At 45.8% G+C, this 19,572-nt stretch overlaps 2 protein-coding genes across 4 annotated transcripts; both read right to left on the bottom strand.

Moving 5' to 3' along the window:
- Positions 1-4,878: 4,878 nt before the first annotated feature.
- On the bottom strand, positions 4,879-7,387 carry LOC123398009 (TPD1 protein homolog 1-like). Of its 3 annotated transcripts, XM_045092520.1 has the most exons (3): positions 7,298-7,387; positions 5,491-5,556; positions 4,879-5,400 (listed from the first exon to the last, which is right to left on the bottom strand). In XM_045092520.1, the coding sequence occupies exons 1-3, from the start codon at positions 7,329-7,331 to the stop codon at positions 5,060-5,062; spliced, it is 441 nt and encodes a 146-aa protein (XP_044948455.1). In that variant the 5' UTR covers positions 7,332-7,387; the 3' UTR covers positions 4,879-5,059. The 3 variants fall into 3 exon arrangements, with proteins under 3 accessions (XP_044948455.1, XP_044948453.1, XP_044948454.1); XM_045092518.1 differs by having other exon boundaries at positions 4,879-5,556; XM_045092519.1 differs by lacking the exon at positions 5,491-5,556 and having other exon boundaries at positions 4,879-5,490; positions 7,298-7,382.
- On the bottom strand, positions 7,254-14,807 carry LOC123398008. The gene is made up of 7 exons (XM_045092517.1): positions 14,300-14,807; positions 10,647-10,838; positions 10,224-10,496; positions 9,183-9,285; positions 8,567-8,685; positions 8,288-8,455; positions 7,254-8,186 (listed from the first exon to the last, which is right to left on the bottom strand). Exons 1-7 carry the CDS (start codon positions 14,663-14,665, stop codon positions 7,581-7,583), a joined length of 1,827 nt encoding a protein of 608 aa, XP_044948452.1. The 5' UTR covers positions 14,666-14,807; the 3' UTR covers positions 7,254-7,580.
- Between the last annotated feature and the right edge of the window lie 4,765 nt (positions 14,808-19,572).

Genomic DNA, 19,572 nt, shown 5'->3' with positions numbered 1-19,572 from the left:
ACCTACAGGGAACCGACAAGCACACGAATACACCAAAGCTGTTGTTGCTTCGACAGAGAAGCACAGCGGCAGGGAAGATCACCGGCGTTCTCTGCTGAGCAACTACTACCACGCTACAAAGGAGGAATAACCTCAGGCTTCGAGGGGGGAGGAAGCCCCTCTCTTGTACCCCTGCGAACGTGCGCATGCAAAACCGAACACCACCACGTCCTGACCGATCTACCTATATAACAGAGAGGCTCCGGCGATCTACCGGCCGATCCTAGCGAGGAGGAAGGAGAGAGGAGAGATGCCTCACCTCGGGAAGGAAAGGAAGAAACCACCTGCTCGAAGGAGTAGCCGCAGCGGAGGAAGACGTCGGCGGTTCGCTGCTGCCAACGAAGTAGAGGAGGACGACGGGAACTCCGGGGCCGAGGCGATGGCGCGCTCCTGGCCGTCGTTGTGGTCACCCCTCATCCTCAACGCTGGTGGGAATGGGTCGCGGGGAATCTCCCCGAGCCCGTGGACATGGCCACCGGCGCCGGAGACGACGGGAGGACGGCGTAGACGCGGCGGAGCTCCTCTGCTTCTCTCTGCTACTGTCTACAGGAGACTTACCAGAGACGAAAGAGGAGAAAGGAGGGAGGTGGCGGCGCTGGGGAGAAGGAGAGGGAACCCTAGGGGAGGAGGAGGGTTCCCTCCACCTTATATCACCTCGGGGGAGACGCTGGAGCCACAGGATCAAGGGGAGGCGATCGGGAGGTGGAGCTGCGTTCGTACGTGCATGACGTCGGGAGGAAGAAGAGGTGTCTCGCGTGGGCTGCTACACTGCTCGAAGGGGTATGGGCCTAGGAGAGATACTGGGCCTCTCTTGGTGGGAGGGAGCCCACCAGAGAAGGAAAACAAGAAAACTACCCTGGAGATTATTTCCAAATAGGTAAAAAAACAGAGAAAGAAAAGAAACCCTCAGGACTAATGCTGATTATAAAATCAAAACAAAAATGTCGGTGGGCCTAAAAATACCTAAGCTTTTAAAATAAAATGCAAAAGGAATTTATGGGGCATTTAAATAAATACAAAACAGCAATTAATTATACTGTTTTGTGATTTATATACACCCTCAAGACCAAAAATAAAACTCCACATCATTACATCATCATCCCCAGAATAACCCCTAAACACAAGACATTTTAAAACAACTCTTGTGAAGATGGAATTTTGAACATGAGATAATAGGAAAGTGAAAGGGTTTGAAATTTGCAATGAGCTTTGAAAATCCCAAGCAACCACTCCTACACTCCACACACCATCATCACATGACATCAACACATGAAATCACAAGGTAGCTAACCACAAGATCACCACCTACATTTATTACTAACACCACAAGAAATCATAGTGCAACAACTCAAGATAAGGGCATGCAATGATATGCTATGCATGCATGCATGAGAAGGAAATAGTAAGGAACACACATGAAATCATGGTATCAACTTAAACATCATAATCTCTGACAAGGTGGTCCCACATGAAGTAGGTCCAAAAAGGGTAGGTTCTACACTTGGGGCATTACATGGCGGCGGTTCGATGTCGGCGCATTTTGGCCTGCTACATCTTGGAGGATGTGACGTCGGCGGCGCTCGTCTGGTGGAGCAACGGCATTGTTGTTTGCGTCATCAGGCTCTGGATGCTCCGGGGGAAACCCTAGATCTGTGTCTTCCTGGATCGGACGATGATGGCGTTTTGTCGCCCTCCCTCCTGGGGGCATCATTTTGGAGCAAGTGCTGGCTGGAGGAATGGTGGAGCGGTGCTTCATATCACACATTGATGGCGGCGGATATCGGCGGCATGGCGCTGTGGGGACTCGGCGTCCGATGCGTGGAGATGGACTCGCGCAGGAGGAGGTAGCTATCTGGCGTCATGGTGATGTCAATGGCAGAGTGGCTACACAAGGTAGAAGTCTCAATATTTGCTCTAAAGACGGACCGGTGGAAGATGGCGGCGATAGCACACGAGTGCGTCAGATCGGTTTTGTCCCCTAGACCCGGTATGTGGCAGATGGCTTGACCGGATCTGCTGGGGCTTCCGACTTTTGATGTTAAGCTTAGGTAAGTGATATGGGTATGTGGCCCAGCTAGCACCCCTTCATCATATGGATAGGAGTAGCGACAGATGTTGCGAAGATGGCAGATTCAGACATATTGTTGTAATACTTTGTAAGGTCCTCGAGAATAATCAATAAAATGGCCGCATGTATCTCCCTGATGCAGAGGCCGGGGGTCATCCTCCTTTTCTAAAAAAAAATCTTCGATGCACCAATTCATTAAAATATATTTGACATAGGCACATGCGCTGGAGAAGCTGATTGTTTCCAAGCCCAGAATCACACATGAGACTGCCAATAAATGGCTTCCACCCCAGTTGGATCATGCCTGAGCAGGCGCAAGGGCTGCGACGGGAGGTCCTATTGGACGCTCTTTGCATCCAGCAGCGCGCGGACGCACGGGGGAATCGCGACTGGCCGTCCCACTAATAAAAAAATGTCCAAAACATTTAGATAAAGATTTCAGAACATTTTTTAAAATTTTAGAACATTTTTTTGAAAAATCCAAAATATTTAGATAAAAATTCCTGAACATTTTTTCAAATTTTCGAACAGTTTTTCAGATTCCCGAACATTTTTTCAAAATTCCGGAACAATTTTTCAAATTCCAGAATATTTTTTTGAAAATCAAGAATATTTTTTCAAATTCCAGAATATTCTTTGAAAATTCAGATCGATTTTATAAAAAGCAAGAACATTTTTCAAATTTGAAGAACATTTTTTGAAAATCAAGAACATTTTTTAAAACAGAAACTGAAAGGAAAATGAAAAAAGAAAAAAAACGATTCAGAGAACCTTCTAAAAGTTTTCCAAAACTAAAAGAACCGGTTGGAACCTCTAGAAGGTTTCCATAACTAGAACGCTCGGACAGTTATATGGGCCAGCCCGTTGCGTCGCTCCTCGGACGCTCGCCTGTGCGAAGCGCCGACTGCTTGACGCAACGAGCGGCAAATAGGATATTCCGGCTGCGACAATGATATTTTACAGGAATATTACTAATATGTGGGTGCAGTGGCGAAGCTTCATGGGCCAACCTGGGTGGCGGCCTCCGAGCTCAAATAAAAACTTGTGTATATATCTATGTATTATACCAATTTTTCCACTAAAAATCAACATATAGAGGTTTTGTTTTGCCCTGCAGGGATATTACTAATGGGAAAATCTAAGTTACGACGCCGCACAGCGGCCTTCGCGTGCGGCGCGATCGTGCGCGTCGTATTCTATCACAGTAATGCTACAGTGCGTCGCATAGTGCAACACTATTTCGCTACAGGAGAGCTATTGTCATGAGGGCTTATACTACACGGAGTTGTTTGCTTTTGCATGATACAGTGACGTGAGGTGATGCTGTCTGGCATGCGCATTGCTTGTCCTGGTGCTTTTTTTTACTACCACATCCTACTCTTTCTCTCTCTCACACATACATCTGAAATGAGTAATGCATGCATGCTTGGTTTACTTTTCTTCACTACATAGAATACTCGTGGTAATGAGGTGGCGGCGGTGCATGAACGTTATAAAATAACTGGCCACTAGTTATAATTTAAGTGGCAAGCGTTGCAAAATAATATGACAACTATAGTGTTTATAACAACTGACAAGCTTATATGAGATTTGAGTAGAATTTAACTGACCAACACAACAAAACACTACCACAACTACGTTTCAAAACAATCAAATGTCCTTTTATTACGACACAACATAACAATCGAGGATAGAATTCAACAGATAAATACAGTAAAGACTGTGACAACTATTTTTTTAAATGACTAACAAGTTGTATGAGATGATATGATAACGAGATAGGATTAAAATGACAAGCACAAAAAATATATGTGGCAACTGTGATTCTATAAACACCTACAAGCTTTATGAGACCACATGACAACTTAGTAGAATAAAAATGACAAGCACATAAAAAAAATTAGGGACTGCATTTATAAGCATCGACAATCTTTACATGAAACGACATCACAAAATATGGCAATTAAGTTATTTTTATTGGGCAAGTAAGTGGTTAATAATATAGCAAGTGAGTGGAACAATGTGGCAATTACGGAAGGAAAAAAAAGTTTGTCGAAACATGTCGGCATGGGATCTAGTTTTGAAGATCTTGTCGCAACAAAGCCAATGGTGAAAACAGATCATCGATTGAATTAACGATTTTAAAGATAAAACTTTTTAAATTTCAAACATTAGAGAGACTTTCAGCCTTTTTAACAATGCACGATAACGACATGCATGCATAGCCGCCGCACGACAACGCCCGGATGCGGCGCCGCTTTATAATGGGGTCCATTACTAATATATGGATGCAGTCAATAGTGGATCCAGCTCAACATGACATGGTGGTCCAATAATGTAATTCTTCATAGAAATATACCATTTTTAATTATTTTTTTATGATATATATAGCCTATATGAAAATCTCATGGACCATCCTGTCCACCTCCTAGATCTGGCAATAGGTGCAGCGGCGGAGCTTTATGGGGCCAACCTGGGCGGTGGCCCCAGCTTAAGAAAAACTTGTGTATATATCTATGTATTAGACCTATTTTTTTTCCACTAAAAATCAATATATAGCGAATTTTGTTTTTGCCGCCACTTTGTTGGTGCATCGGTAGTTGTTGTCAAAAATATCCAGGATCCATCTTGCTTAGAAGCTCTGGCGTGTCGGAAGGCTTGACACTAGCCAAATATCTGGATCTCGGGAAGGTAGAGATTGCTTCTGACTGCTTGTGAGATTTCAGGGTGCTTATGAAGCACTCATCAGAGAGATCAACAAGCGGAAATCGTCGTTTGATAACTGTCCTTTTATTCATGAGCGCGCATAGCCTTGCAAAGCAAAACATCGTTTTTGGGTATAGGACGCCATATTTGGCTTGATCATCCCCATGGCCCTATTTCTGCACCAGTAAACATTCTTACTTCCGAGTAACAAAGCTACGTGTGTTTGCCTAAAAAAAAAGGCTACGATCACGCCCGACACTCCGGCGAGGCGTTTTCGAGGGTGAACTCGAGAGGCGTTTTCGAGGCGTAGGTGAATGTTATCGGCTTGCCGTTGAAGATCGGCCAGCCGCTGTTGATGAGGCACTGCCCTTGCTCCCGGTTCAGCAGGCGGAGCTTGGTCGTGTCCGAGATCACCGCTTTCACCTCACCGAGGTTGCAGAACATCACCACGCCCCTCTGCGGGCACTTGCACGCGTTCTCCACCGTCACGCTGTGCTCCGGCACATTCAGGACCAGCCGCCCCGTCAACGCCGATGAGACGCGGATGTCCTCCAGGCTGCACGGCCCAGGGTCGCCACCAGCATGGCCTGTGGACACATCAACGGTACGCAAGATCCAAGGATCGATGAGATTAAGCTGCGACGGAGAACAAGTTTTACAGTATTGTTCTTGCATACCTGTATGGAGAAGAGCAGCAAGGAAGAGCAGGATCAGGATGCAGGCCTTGAAGGCCATGGCTGAAGCTAAGAACAAGCAAGGTAGTTCAGGAGAAGCTTTGATGTGATGAAGATGGAATGATTACCGTAGCTTGGCCAGCTATATAGAAAGCTCCCGGCTCATACATACAGAGATCCCGAGATGATTTGCAATATCCTAACAGTATTATTTCTTATCTTAACAAAATTAAGGCTGTGAGATTATTCAGTAAGTAAATTATCTCATACTGCATCCGCGTATTAATCCCTTCTATCTTTAGGAACTAAATAGTGGAGATACGTACACAAGTTTCTACGTCAACAAAAATGGTCCCCGTCCAAAGAATATGACACACTACGTAATTAACATGATCCCCCGTTCAATGCTTGCTGATATTTTTCATAATTAATATTGACCCTTAAATCCAAAGAATGATACTATACTCTCGATAATAAGCATGCTCATCCCGTCCAATGCTTGATGATACTTTTTATAAATTAGTTATTTGCTAATAAAAATGTGTAATTAACTACCTGGCTAATTGGTTACATGCAATTGTGGATGGGCGATAGGTAACTCTGATGGTTTTCGGGCATTAATGGTTGTGTGCTAAACAAACAAAACCATTACAGACTCCCTTTAATAATAAGACATACTCCCTCCGTTCCTAAATATAATTCTTTTAAGATATTTCACTAGGAGTCTACCAACAGAGCAAAATGAGTGAATCTACACTCTAAAGTATGTCTATATACATCCGTACGTAGTCCACTAATAAAACCTTTTTAAAGACTTATATTTAGGAACAGAGGTAGTACATTACATCCTTATATACGTGTATATTTTTTCATTATTCTTTGCAACCAAAAAATTTTATTTTTATTTTTTTAAATAACAAGCTCCATGGAGCTCGTCCTCTAAAATGCCCTACTATGAGATTATCAAAAAGGAAAATTAGAATATATGAGAATAATACCCGCACCACATTTTCTTCATATGAATGATAGCAAACCTATAGGTAATAGAGGGTGGATGCATGTTATATTGCATTCTGACATACAAGTTCAATTATCTTTTGCTGAAAAATAAAAATAGTTTAACCACACAACACTTCTAAATAGCTTGATGTCAAGTGAACTTGTATTTCACCGCATGCACTTGATGTCAATAGCTTGCATTTGCATTTAGAAGGGTTCACTTACAAGTTCAATTATTTAAGTGAACATGCAGTGCAAATGTTATATTGGATTGTGACATACAAATTCAATTATTTTTTGCTCAACTACAAGTTCAATTATTTTTTGATGATGTGAAGGACTTGCATGCTGTGAAAAGTGGAAAGTGAAAGGGTTGCATGCACTTGATGATGTCAATAGCTTGCATTTGCCTTTAGAAGGGATCACTTAGATATATACTCCCTCCAATCTTAAATATAAGTCTTTTTAAAGGTTCCACTAAAGGACTACAGACGGATGTATATAGACATATTTTAGAGTGTAGATTCGCTCATTTTGCTCCGTATGTAGTCTCCTAGTAAAATCTCTAAAAAGACTTGTATTTAGGAACGGAGGGAGCAGGATTGATTGAATAACGACACAACGCTTCTAAATAGCTATTCAACCAAATTGTACATATATGATGAATACAATGATTACAGAAATCCAGCTAAAGAAAGCAGACAGTACGAAATGCATCACACGTGATGAACAGCCATCGAACACAGAAAAATAAGATCCAAAACAGATTGAGACAAAATGATGGATATTAAACAGCTTCAGAACCAAATACCTTCTGAACAAACGGTTAAGATCTTCCAAATCATGGGTTAACCAATCTAACTTGTAGATGAATATTCACAGCCAAAACCAACAACACTGCTGAATTACTGAAATCATCACTAGGCTTCTGCTCTTTGAGCTGATCCAGTCAATGGCAGATCAACCGAACAAAGTCAACTAAGGATTATACAGCTTCTGGATGCTAAGGTGCAAGCAACAGCAAACAGAAGCAGATGCACTCTCTTTCCATGATCTGTACAACAACTATTCTGTACATCAGTGATCAGTCACTACTACAACAAGTCAAGTTGGTCACTGTCCATGTCCTCCTTCGCAAGCTTCTCAATCAACAGCTCCATTGTCCTGATGTACTTGGGCATGTAATGTTCCCCTACCATAGACCTCCCCAGACGAATCTTGCTGTAGAGATGTCGAGGTGTCTCGTACAGGGTGACAACCTCCTCCCGCCTACCTTGCTCACTGGTGTTGGGTTCCTCTCCAGCTGGCAATGCAACCATGTGCAGTATTCTTCCTGGAGGGTATAGCTGGAGGGAATCTTCAGAAGGGCTTGACGGTGACAGCTCCATTTGCTTGACCAGGCCTTCACTTGAACCTTTCAGAGGTGATTTCAGAGGTGATTTGATATCCTCTTTGTCGGTATCTTCATTATCCGACGTATGAAGGTTTAACTCCCCAAAATAAATTGAGACTAACCCTGCATCAGCCGCTTCAGTGTCGTTTTTTTCAGTTTTCACATCAATATCAGTTTGATTTGTCATGTCCCGAGTACGTTTTGCAGGGTCAATAGATTGCTTCTGCGCAGAAGAGCATGACCAGCAAACAAGAGAAGAGCGTTTCTTCACCCCACAATGGGCATCTTCTGAAGATGTGGCCTCAGCCTGGCAAATTCAAGTCATATTATGGCAAATAATACAGTAAGTAACAGCAACGTCCACCTGTTTCAAGAACTAGTTCTTGCAGCAATATGTTTATTATATACCTCAGAAGCGGGAGACTGCAGCATATCGACATCTACAACCTTAGATTTTGGATCAGATATGAAGGGTACATGAGATCGCACGAAGCTCACAGAGCGATTGACGAAACCTAAGAATCTAGTCTGTTGAATTTGTTCACGAAGTTCATGCACCCATGATGATGCCATCACCTGCCATATTTGACTCCAACAATAAATATATGATATGTTTGACTAGGCAAAAAAGTTTACAGGAATATTTACTTCATGCTTTCCCACTTTGACTATCGTGCTGAGAGGTACCTCTGTATGGAGTTTGGCAGTCGAAACTCTACCAAGAGATGGAACTACATCATTCCTATTGACAATGGTAGTAATGAAGTCTTTACCCGACTCAGCCAAGTCCCATGTCATGCAAGCAGCTGGAAAGTAGCAGTAGAAGTGTTAATATCTCACACCTACTATGTGTGGAGATCACAAGTTTGCAGCATCAACAAAGAACAATGAGTTCCTTGCAGATGTTGAAAGCTCATACTTCAATCCAGAGTTAATTTTCTTTTGGTTATCTACTCATAGTCCTTAGATATATAAATCAAAGGCTATCCTAAAACAACGATTGTCATCATCATTAAGCATACATGTGAAATCATTGTTCTTTTTTGCCACCGTTTGGTTATCACTACATGATTAACGCCAGATAGTTTCTTTTCTCTAAAAATGAATTGCAGGCCATATCCCTACAAACGCTAAAATATGAACATAAGACACCTACCATTAGAAGTTACTATATTTGTGTAAGGAGCCGATAAAGCTTTTTAGTGAGGGAAAATTAATAAATGGAAATGAAATGTTTTACTATTAACATATATAGTAGTATTTGATAGCAAAACTTTTATACCCTTGGGGTTACAAGGCATACCTGGTCCAAATGCAATACATGTAGATGATAATAACCTGTCATTCTCACGCAGAATGTATGTCAGTAATGCAGCGATACTGGCACCCATTGAATGCCCAATTATCTGGAATAACAAGATTGAGTTAGCAAATATAACTATAAAAAGGTCTAGAAGTCGAGATGCAGTGCACAAGCATCAGGCATCATATATTTTGATAAAACTCGGTTAGCTGGAACTGCCAGAAAAGAAAAATAGATGGAAGATGCATAAAGAAAAAAAATTATCTAGTTTGCTTTTAAAAAAAGAAAGTTATATTGTTTGTAGGTTTGATAGATCTTAGAACACAATTATTTTATTTTCAAACGATCATTTGTATTTGGTTGTTACAAGTTGCAGTTCATATAGGCTTCGATAGAAATGCACTGCCGACCTGTAAACTAAAATAGGCTTTAAATATACTAAAATAATTTTGTAAGTATACGTCGGGAGAAAAAACGATTCAGGTTTACTAGGTATCCAAAGCATGTTATCATATTCATTAGCTCAAGTTATTACATTGCCGAGTGTTTTTTCCAGTACTGACTAGGTACTTGTGTAGAGTTTATGAGCCAGAAATGCACTGCTTATCTAAGGAAATTTGTGCCTGTCTAAAATCTTAAGAAGTCGATAAGAGAATCTTAATTGTCCGAATACGTCACTGTTTTTAAATAAGATGCACGCCCAGAATTTCCTACCTCAACAGGATATTTGGTTGCTACAAGTTGCAGTTCATATATTCCGAAAGGTGTGTCAAGGTCAATCTAGAAGGAGAGAAGCCTTGTTTGGCAGTGCATCCCTGTCCTAAGTAGAGATATCAGGAAATCTATAATCTGCATCATATTGTAATGGCCAAATCGTTGATGATTACCACTGTTTTTGTGTGGGTTTTTTTAGAATAAAAATACGGCCTAATGGCAATCATCTTTCAAGAGCATGTTCTTTTGGCAATACATAATGCTTAATTTTCTGTAAGCAGAAAAAATAAAGAGCATCTCTAGAGTCAGAAAACTGAAATATATTACCGTAATTCTGTGGTCCGGGAATTTCTCTACTGCCTTACTGAGGCAAGGAATGGCCTGATTTGCAATCCAGCGAGCCGCTGTAGCCATTCCACAATGCGCATACCCCAGCACTAGGTTGGATACACAGCCATCTTTAGCCACAACATGATGAAATGGAATGTCTGCTCCAGTTGCTGCTGTTAACCGTTCCTTAATACTAATAGCCCCCCGAATGAAAAGGAGAAAGCATTTGGAGCTTCTATCACGGACAACTGTGAAAGCAGGCTTCAGAAACTGCACAATAGCAGATAATTTCAACCAAGTTGTCCTGATTTATGAACTGTACTAAATGGGACAGAACAATTATCGCTTCAACAAGTATGTAATAAAATCGCATCAGAGTACATAATGTGAACAATGGAGTGTTGGTTGGTACTTACGCACCCTCGCCTTAGATTTCTTAATAAGAACATCACTCTGATCAAACCCACCAAATTCCAAAAACACTTTGTATGGCTTCTTTGAGAAATACATGCATAACTTCATATATCCGAGTAATGAAATCAGCTCCTCTCTTGCCCCAGGCCCTCCCAGTCGTACAGAATCACTCCCAGCATACTCATGCTGCAGATTACCCTGATAAAGTAAAACAGTACGTCATATGGATGTTAACATATGTACTACTTCAGCAACATGAGCTGCTAAAAAGGGAAGACCGACACAGAAATAGTGCGTTGTTCTGATTCTTCCAAGTGTAAAATATCTCAAGCAGATAAAAGTGCCTAGCATATATTTATTTAAAGTAGGTATTCAGCTTAAACTCTAAAAACTGCTTTTCTTTAGATCTCTGGAGCTTAAAATAATTATAGTAGCTATCAGAGTTAGTGCTCTATTCCGTGCAGTATAAGCAAATATATTATTTAGACGGTGGATTTCGATTTAAGAGGAAAGCTAAACCTTAGTAGCCCCAATGTAATGAAAACTAAAAATAGGGAAATCAGTTTTATCTGCTCTCCTCCTCCAAAAAAAAGAAGAAAGGATTGCATGCTTCAAGTGAACCAAATAGGAAAATCGAAGAAGCACTACCAAATATCGAGATCCAAAAGTGACCAAAAATAGGGGAGAAACAACAAATCATTAATTCTTCATAGGAGAAGAACACTTGGACCTTCTGCAACATAATCAGCTTCAGCGAATTAGACTGTTTATACAGTTTTTTCCAAATCCTGAACCAACTGGCTCACGTCGGTTTCTCCATGGTCTGTTCCTTCCCTAGATGCTTCACACCAGCAACGAAAGATGCATACATTTACTAGCAGCTACTTTTTTTCCTAGATGATTCACAACTAGCAAAGCATCAATCCAACGAAAGATGCATATATTTACCTGTCCTCACGCTTACACGTGCTTATGTAATTCCCTTTTGTAATCACTCAAACGATGGATTGCAAATCTTGGGGAACCCCCCCCCCCCCTCCCCCGCGGTGATTTTTCAAAAAATCAATCCAACAAAGAAATAGGCATACCATTTTTTATTTATTTAGAAAAGGAGGTTAAGACCCCTGGCCTCCGCATCAATCGATGCATATAGTTATCTTTATTACTTATTCAACAAAGGTCTGACAAGAACATACATCAAGCCACCCGAAGCCCCCACTCACACCTACAAAACGCGATAATGTGGAGTGCTCTCACTCCCCATATCTAAAATCGGTGTCGTCGCCGATTCATCCACATAACGTATCGGAACTAACAGCCAGTGCAGCAGACCTAAAGCGTACACTATATGCACATGTTTTAGAAGCCGCCATCATCATCGAACCGCTGACCCATCTTCAGGAGAGAAATCCGCATCATCCTTGCCAGTCCGGCCATCCGTCGATGCCACCACGGCGCCACCTTCCTGCACTCGTCCATCCAGATGCGAAGACTCTGTAAGATCTATCGTGCGTAGCACCTGCCGAACAGGAATGACAAAGCGTAGCACCTGTCGGCCAGGCATGACCTGACATCACCACCGAAGCTCCGTGCAGGACGAAGACGCTCCACCTCCTGCATGTGTCTTCCAGCGTTGCTCCACAAACGATGCGCCCTAGAGAGGAACGACACCGCAATGCCGCCATCATCCGATCTGGAAAACCAGATCCTAGGGTTCTCCCTAGAGCAGCATGAGTGGATCGACAGCAGCTACAGGACGAAGCCTTCATCAAGGTAACGGTGCAGAACGCGCCATCGTTCGCCGTCGGCTCGGTTTTCACCGGCAACTATGTCTCCCCGACTCCCCGCCAGTACCGGATCCTACGACGAGCCCGGTCACGGGATCCCAAGATCTGCCGTCACCGGTGCCGTCACAAAGACCCACCACCTGGCCCGTCATCCCCGGCGGAGGGGATGCCGCCACCACCATGGTCGGATCCGGGTTAGCCGTCGCCGTCGCCACCGCCAAGACCGGATCCGGGCTGAACGCCGCCGCTGCACCGCCTCCGGCCACGCCCAGCCCCACCTTCATCTTCTAGCCGCGTCCAGCCGACTGGCACGCCATGCCCAGCCAATCTCCACCCACGCTGCCACGCGCCGCCGCCGGGAGCTGTTGCGCCGCCGTGCCTTGGATCCGCATGACGCCGTCGCCGAAGCCGCCGTCCCGCGCTACACGACATCGAACGAGGAGAAGGGAAATCTCCGCCACCGCCTACGCCGACCGGATCGGCGGCGCACACCGGCGGCGGCGAGGGAGGGAGCTGGAGGCGGCGGACTAGCCCCGGCGGCTAGGGTTCGCCCCTCGGTCGCTCGCGGGAGCGACGCGAGGGGGTACGCAAGTCTCCTAGGGATCAATAGGCATAGCATTTGATCTGCTAACATGTTAGTTTTAGTGATAATCATCATATGTTCCCAGCATCAACCAACTAAAATTTCCTTTATCTTACTATTGAGCAAGTGAAGCATGACAACCCATAATACTGAGTCATCCACCTTGTAAACTAGGCTCTGTAAAAGTTTAAAACCTCCTACAAATGTTAGGATATATCTTAAGATTCACAGGAGATGAACAAACCAAATCCCAACAATCACAAGTACAGTATAAAACATCACGAAACATCTGCGATTGCTTCCGATGCTCCTCATTTTTCACCCAGGCACATGTGGTACTCCCTCCATTTATATATACAAGGCCGCTATCAAAATTACAATTTGCAGAAATACAAGACCACTAAAACTAATCGATGCAACATTAATGGTGTTTTTCTCGTAGCTCTTCCTCTGTTATGGTTTAGAAGGCGTGCATGAAAATTCTCTAGAACCTATGTGGTTATTGATTGGTTGTGAAATGAGTTAAAAAATAGCATTCACACTATGCATGCATATAAAAGTAGTACAACGAAGTACTAACTAGATGCAAGGAGTAAATGCAATGCGCCTTAAACCTTGTCTATTGTGAAAATGCACGTAAATTTAACTGTGCCTTCTAAACCGTGAGGGAGGTAGTACTAACAAATGAGGACATTAATTATCCCTTGCATGCATGCCATGTGCATGACAGATAAAAATACACATTAATTTACACAACAAATAAGGAGACAAGCTGTCTTGCAACATTACTTAGAAAATATTAACTTTTGCTTCGGTACCTATAATATGGGTTTATGGCCTTGTGTATAAAAATAAAGGAAGTAAGCTATATATAAAAAAATAATTCGGAACTAACGACGCTGTAAAAGAAAACATACCGAATGAGAAAGAACTTGCTAAGTATGGAATTAATCAATTCACGCAAGAGCATATTTCGTTTCCTTTGCTTGCAAGCTATAAGGAAGCCGTTTTCTCAAAAGCAGAAAGTGGATAGATAATATTCCCCTTGTCCATGTTAAATATGAATCCAAACAAGATCAAAGAGACGGCGACAATATTGACCACCAAGAATCCCACGGAAGCAACCAATCCCCTCCCTAGTACGCATCACCAGTTCACCAAGGCACCAAATAAAGAAGAAATAAAAAAAAATCTCCTGGAAGCAAACCAATCCTGGTCTCCGCGTGACGAGAGCGTTACGGTACTGTAGCACCGGTGAATGGTGATCAGCACGCGCGGAGGCGGAGTACCTGCTGCCGCATGTAGTAGTTGATCCCGAAGGCGAGCTCCCCGAGGGACCACTTGCCGAGCGTCTGCCCGTAGGCGAACCGCACGGTCCGAGCGGCCCCCGCCACCGCCTCGCCCCAGCCGTCCGGGGCCCGCTCCGGCCACCGACGCCCGCGCCTCGCGCGCTGCGCACGCCGCCTCCCCCGCGCCTCCTCCTGCCTCCGCTCCCTCGCTTCTGCGGCATCCGAAACCGCGGAGCTTATCATCTCGTCCTCCATGGCGCCCCTGCCGCCAGCTGCCCCGTCGGCGTCCCCGCAAAGCCGCCCCGACAGCACCAGGTAGACCAGCACCGCCGTGCCCGCCGCCGTCGCCATCCCCGGCGATCCCATCGGAGCACGGGGCGCTCCTGGCGCGCGCGTGGGAGATAGGAGAGCTGCAGTCTGCAGAAGGGAGGGGGAGTCGCCGGGATTGGAGACTGGAGAGGAAGGAAACGGGAGGGCGTTGCTGCGGTTTGCGGGGGGAACGGCTAAATTGGAGGGAGGGTGTGGATACAAAGTCGCTTTTGCCCCTCGGTTTTCTGCTTCAGCTCGGGCCGTACGAGAGACAGTTTTTTTGTAAGTACTTTTCCTTCAAGCAAACCAACGACTACTGACACCACCAACTATACTTGTTGATGGAGTTACATGTTGGACCCCAAGCTTGATCTTGAATCGAGTCTTGCATCTGAATGTGTTTCTCAGCAACGGGTCGAGACTCCTTAAGCAATACTCAATACTGGGTAGAGAAATGTATTAAGCGTATGACTAAATCAATTCATCCGGATTCAAGTCTTAAGTTTGGTAAAGTTACTTGCACATTTTTTTATTTATTGTAGGCCGCAAGCTACTGTTTTTTATTCAATTTTTTATGATAAGACTTTATAAGATACATGTGACGATTTCGTTAATCTTAAAATCTATCGGTCTAGTCTCTTGAAGGTACTCGTAGGATAGATGAGTGTGTGTATGCGTGTTATAAGCATCTTCGTTTGTACCGTGCTTTTTGAAACTATGGGATGAAGAAGCGGAAGATATAAAAGAGTCAAGGATGTGTACCTATATGTATCCATCCTTCACTATGGTCATAGGAAATCTTATGATACTCTTATAACATCAATATCAAATCAGTCAAGCGTCTGACAAAAAATGACCTGCATAACATACATAAATAAAATAGATAATCTGGCTCAACTGAAAATGAAAAATAAATTAGTTTAGGCGTGTTTACGCAAATGATTGTGAGATGCAATATTGCAGTATATAAGCACCTGGATTCCCCTAAAAAAATACGAACCACTGTTTTGGTAAATGTAGAGAATTAGGTTTGGGTTGTGCAACACTCAATATTGATTGAGTTCACTAGGCACGTATATACATATGTACAAAATGGGCATCTACCTCAACTATACAAGAAACTAGGAGGTGGGCCTATTGCACAATATACATGCACAAATATATATTCAACCCCCCTCCCCCCGGCAGTCAAAGCGTCGCGAGAGACACAGAGACTGAAACGAAACTCCTCAAAGGTGGAAGTGGGCAGTCCCTTAGTCATCATATCGGTGAACTGTTGTGCGATCGGAACATGAAGAACCCGGATGTGACCAAGGGCGACCTGTTCACGCACAAAGTGGATATCAACCTCGATGTGCTTCGTCCGACGATGATGAACGGGGTTGGCGGAAAGGTACACGGCAGAGACGTTGTCACAGTAGACAACCGTGGCCTTGGTGACACCATGATGCAACTCTTGTAGAAGCTGTTGAAGCCAGGAACACTCGGCAACTGCGCTAGCCACTGCTCGGTACTAGGCCTCCGCACTAGAGCGCGGGACGGTGGGTTGTCGTTTGGACGACCATGAGACGAGAGAAGGACCAAGGTAGCCGCAGTAGCCGGACGTGGAGCATCGTGTATGAGGACAACCAGCCCAATCAACATCAAAATATGCCACCAGGTCCAAAGAAGGATACGCCGTGAGTGTGAGTCCGAGGGCCATCGTGCCATGGATATACCGGAGAATTTGTTTCGCAAGGGTCTAGTGGGAATCACGAGGGACGTGCATATGGAGGCACACCTGTTGCACAACATACTATAAGTCTGGTCTGGTGAGTGTCAGATAGTGAAGAGCACCAACAATGAAGCGACGGAATGGAGCATCCGACGCAAGTGAACCCTCCTAAGCACAAACCTTGGCCTTCATGTCAATAGGAGTAGTGACAGGATGATAGTTGAGCATGCCAGCATGCTCAAGCAGCTCATGCACATACTTCTGTTGATGGAGAAAGAAGCCGTCAGGTCGCCCAACAACCTCAATGCCAAGAAAGTAATGAAGAGCACCCAAATCCTTGATGACAAACTCGTTACGCAGCTGCATAGTAATCTCTTGAAGAAGAGTTGCGGAAGAAGCCCTGAGGATGATGTCATCGACATATAGTAGCAAATAGGCAGTCGTGTCGCCGTGGTGGAAAACAAACAAAGAGGCGTCCGAGCGAGTAAGACAGAAGCCAGTGTGTGTAGAAAACCTGCGATACGCTGGTACCAAGCGCGTGGAGCTTGCTTAAGGCCGTAGAGAGACCGAGACAACAAGCACACATGACTGGGATGAGCGGCATCGATGAAACCAGTGGGTTGCTCACAGTAAACCTGCTCAGCAAGGTGACCATGAAGGAAGGCATTGGAGACATCCATCTGATGAACGGGCCAGCCACGAGAGACCGCTAACTGGAGAACGGTGCGGATCGTCCCTGGTTTGACAACCGGCACAAACATCTCGGTGAAGTCGATACCAGCTCGCTGACGGAAACCACGGACCACCAAGCGAGCCTTGTAGCGCTCAAGAGTGCCATTTGAGCGGGTCTTATGGCGAAAGACCCACTTGCTGCTGATGACGTTGGCGCGAGGAGGCCGCAGAACCAAAGTCCAGGTGCGGTTCCGCTGAAGGGCGTCAAATTCTTCCTGCATCGCGGCTAGCCACTGAGGATCACGGAGGGCTGCCCTCACGGAAACAGGAAGTGGTGATGGCTTGGAAGTAGATGCTACAAGAAGATACTCGTCGTTGGAGTACCGCAGGCTCGGCCGGTGGACGCTAGCCCTAGCCCGCGTTAGGGGGGGCGACTGCGGAGTGATCTGCTGCTGAGGGCTCGGCTGCAGCGGGGCCGGCTGTTCAGTGGCCGGCTGCAAAGGGGCCGGCTACAGAAGAACCGGCAGCAAAGGGGCCGGCCGCGGAGGGGCCGGCTACACATGATCCTGCGGCGGAGGAGCCGACCGCGGAGGGGGCAGCTGCAGATGTGCCGGCTGTGGAGGGGCCGACTGCAGATGTGCGGGTTGTAGAGGGACCAGCCACGGAGGGGCCGGCTGCAGATGGGCCGACTGTGGATGAGTCGGTTATAGCTGTGGAGGAGCCGGCCGACTCGGTATCTGAATCCACGGTTGTTGAAGAAGCGTGGTCGACAGTCTGGTCCATGGCGTGAGGAGCGCCGAAACCAGGCGATGGTCCAAGGGCCAATCGAGACCGTCCACCAGAGGAGGGTGTCGAAGGGCCGCCGGTGGCCGGCGATGATGCAACAGCTGCATGTACCTCCTGAAATGGAAACACCTTCTCGTCAAAGTAAACATGCCGCGAGGTGAAGACACGGTGGGAGACGGGATCATAACATCGGTATCCTTTGGTGTTGGGTGGATAGCCAAGGAAGATGCAGGTGAAGGAGCGAGGGGCAAGCTTATGGGGTGCAGTAGCGGCGATGCTAGGGTAGCAGAGACAGCCGAAGATGCGAAGCTCAACATAAGAGGGTGGTGAACCGAAGAGAAGGTGGTGAGGTGCAAAGTTGTTGCGAGTAAGGCAAGGTCAAATGTTAAGGAGAAGGGATGCGGTGGCGAGGGCGTCAGGCCAGAAGCATGGAGGCACATTGGTATGAAAGAAGCTTACGAACGCAAACGTTAAGAGTGCGAAGGACGCGTTCAGCGCACCCGTTCTGTTGAGAAGTGTAGGGACAAGTGAGACGAAATATCGTGCCATGTGTGGTGAGGAGAGTATGAACATCCAGATTGTCGAACTCCTTCCTATTGTCTGTTTGGAACACAAAAATGGGACGCCCAAATTGCATAGAGACATAGGAATAAAAGGCAGCAAGGGTGGTGATGGCATCGGACTTGCGCCACAATGGGAAGGTCCACACATAGTGCGAAAAATCATCAAGAATGACAAGATAGTAAGAGTAGCCCGTATTAGTTGCAACAGGAGAGGTCCACACATCACTATGAATTAACTCAAACGGGTATGAGGCAACATGAGAAGAAGCACGAAAAGGGAGACGAGTATGTTTGCCGACATGACAAGCGTGACAAGAGTGATTCTCGTTCTTATTACATGTGAAAGAAAAACTGTGAAGAATATGACAAAGGGCGGCTGGGTTGGGATGACCCAAGTGAGCATGCCAAAGGTCCACACCGGTGGCGAGGGCAACATGAGCGGTGGAGGTCGAGGAGGCAGTTGAGCCAACCGGATAGAGGTCGACAGGACTGTCACATCGGTGAAGCGCCATCCAGGTACGGGCATCCTTGACAGAAAAACCAAACATGTCAAATTCAACAGTAACATGGTTTTCACGTGTAAAGTAGTGGACGGAAACAAGATTTTTGAGAAGGTCGGGTGAAACTAAGATGTTGGATAAAGAAAGTGGTGTGGAGGAGGAGAGAAAAGATGCATGTCCTATATGAGTAATGGGTAGAGGGGAACCGTCACCGACGGTGATACGAGTAGAGGCGTTGATGGGATAGGAGGTGTGGAGGGTACCAGGATGAGCAACCATGTGAGCCGTAGCACCGGTATCCATGTACCACTCACCACCGCCAGTGTAGGTTGTCGGTGTAGGGGCGGAGTGCAGCGCCGCTAGAAAAGTTGGGTCCCAGGGAGCCGGGGGAAGTGCAGGAGCCGGGAGTTGGGGCTAGGCCTGCAAGGGCGATGGCAGCCCGCCTGACTGTGTCGGCTGGCCGAGCAAGAGAGGGTTGTACGGTGCCATGTACGGCTGTGGCGCGGCGTAGAACTCCTGATGCAACAGGGGCCGGGGTCCGAGGAGACCGGGAGCCGAAGCACGAGGAACTGGCATGGAATAAGCGTGCACGTCGCCGGTCCATGGATTCTGCCCGGCGTACCTTGGAGCTGGTTGCTGCTGTGGAGGGCGAGCAGTTCCACCCGGGGCACCGTTGGGCTGCTGCTGACGCCCTCCGTGCCGAGCGCCGCGACGGCGGCCGTTGCCACA

The sequence above is a fragment of the Hordeum vulgare genome, chromosome 5H (genome assembly GCF_904849725.1).
Source record: "Hordeum vulgare subsp. vulgare chromosome 5H, MorexV3_pseudomolecules_assembly, whole genome shotgun sequence".
Classification (NCBI taxonomy): Eukaryota; Viridiplantae; Streptophyta; class Magnoliopsida; order Poales; family Poaceae; genus Hordeum; species Hordeum vulgare.
Note: the sequence above shows the minus strand (reverse complement) of the source record. Positions and strands in the feature narration are given on the sequence as shown.

Coding starts and splice junctions, on each gene's coding strand:
- LOC123398009 (XM_045092518.1), bottom strand. CDS start 7,331: ATGATTTGGAAGATCTTAACCGTTTGTTCAGAAG. Junction 5,557..7,297: donor CTTAACCGTTTGTTCAGAAG/GTATTTGGTTCT, acceptor GCTTGTTCTTAG/CTTCAGCCATGGCCTTCAAG.
- LOC123398008 (XM_045092517.1), bottom strand. CDS start 14,665: ATGGGATCGCCGGGGATGGCGACGGCGGCGGGCACGGCGGTGCTGGTC. Junction 9,286..10,223: donor TCCCGGACCACAGAATTACG/GTAATATATTTC, acceptor TTGTTATTCCAG/ATAATTGGGCATTCAATGGG. Junction 8,187..8,287: donor TGCAGTCTCCCGCTTCTGAG/GTATATAATAAA, acceptor TGAATTTGCCAG/GCTGAGGCCACATCTTCAGA.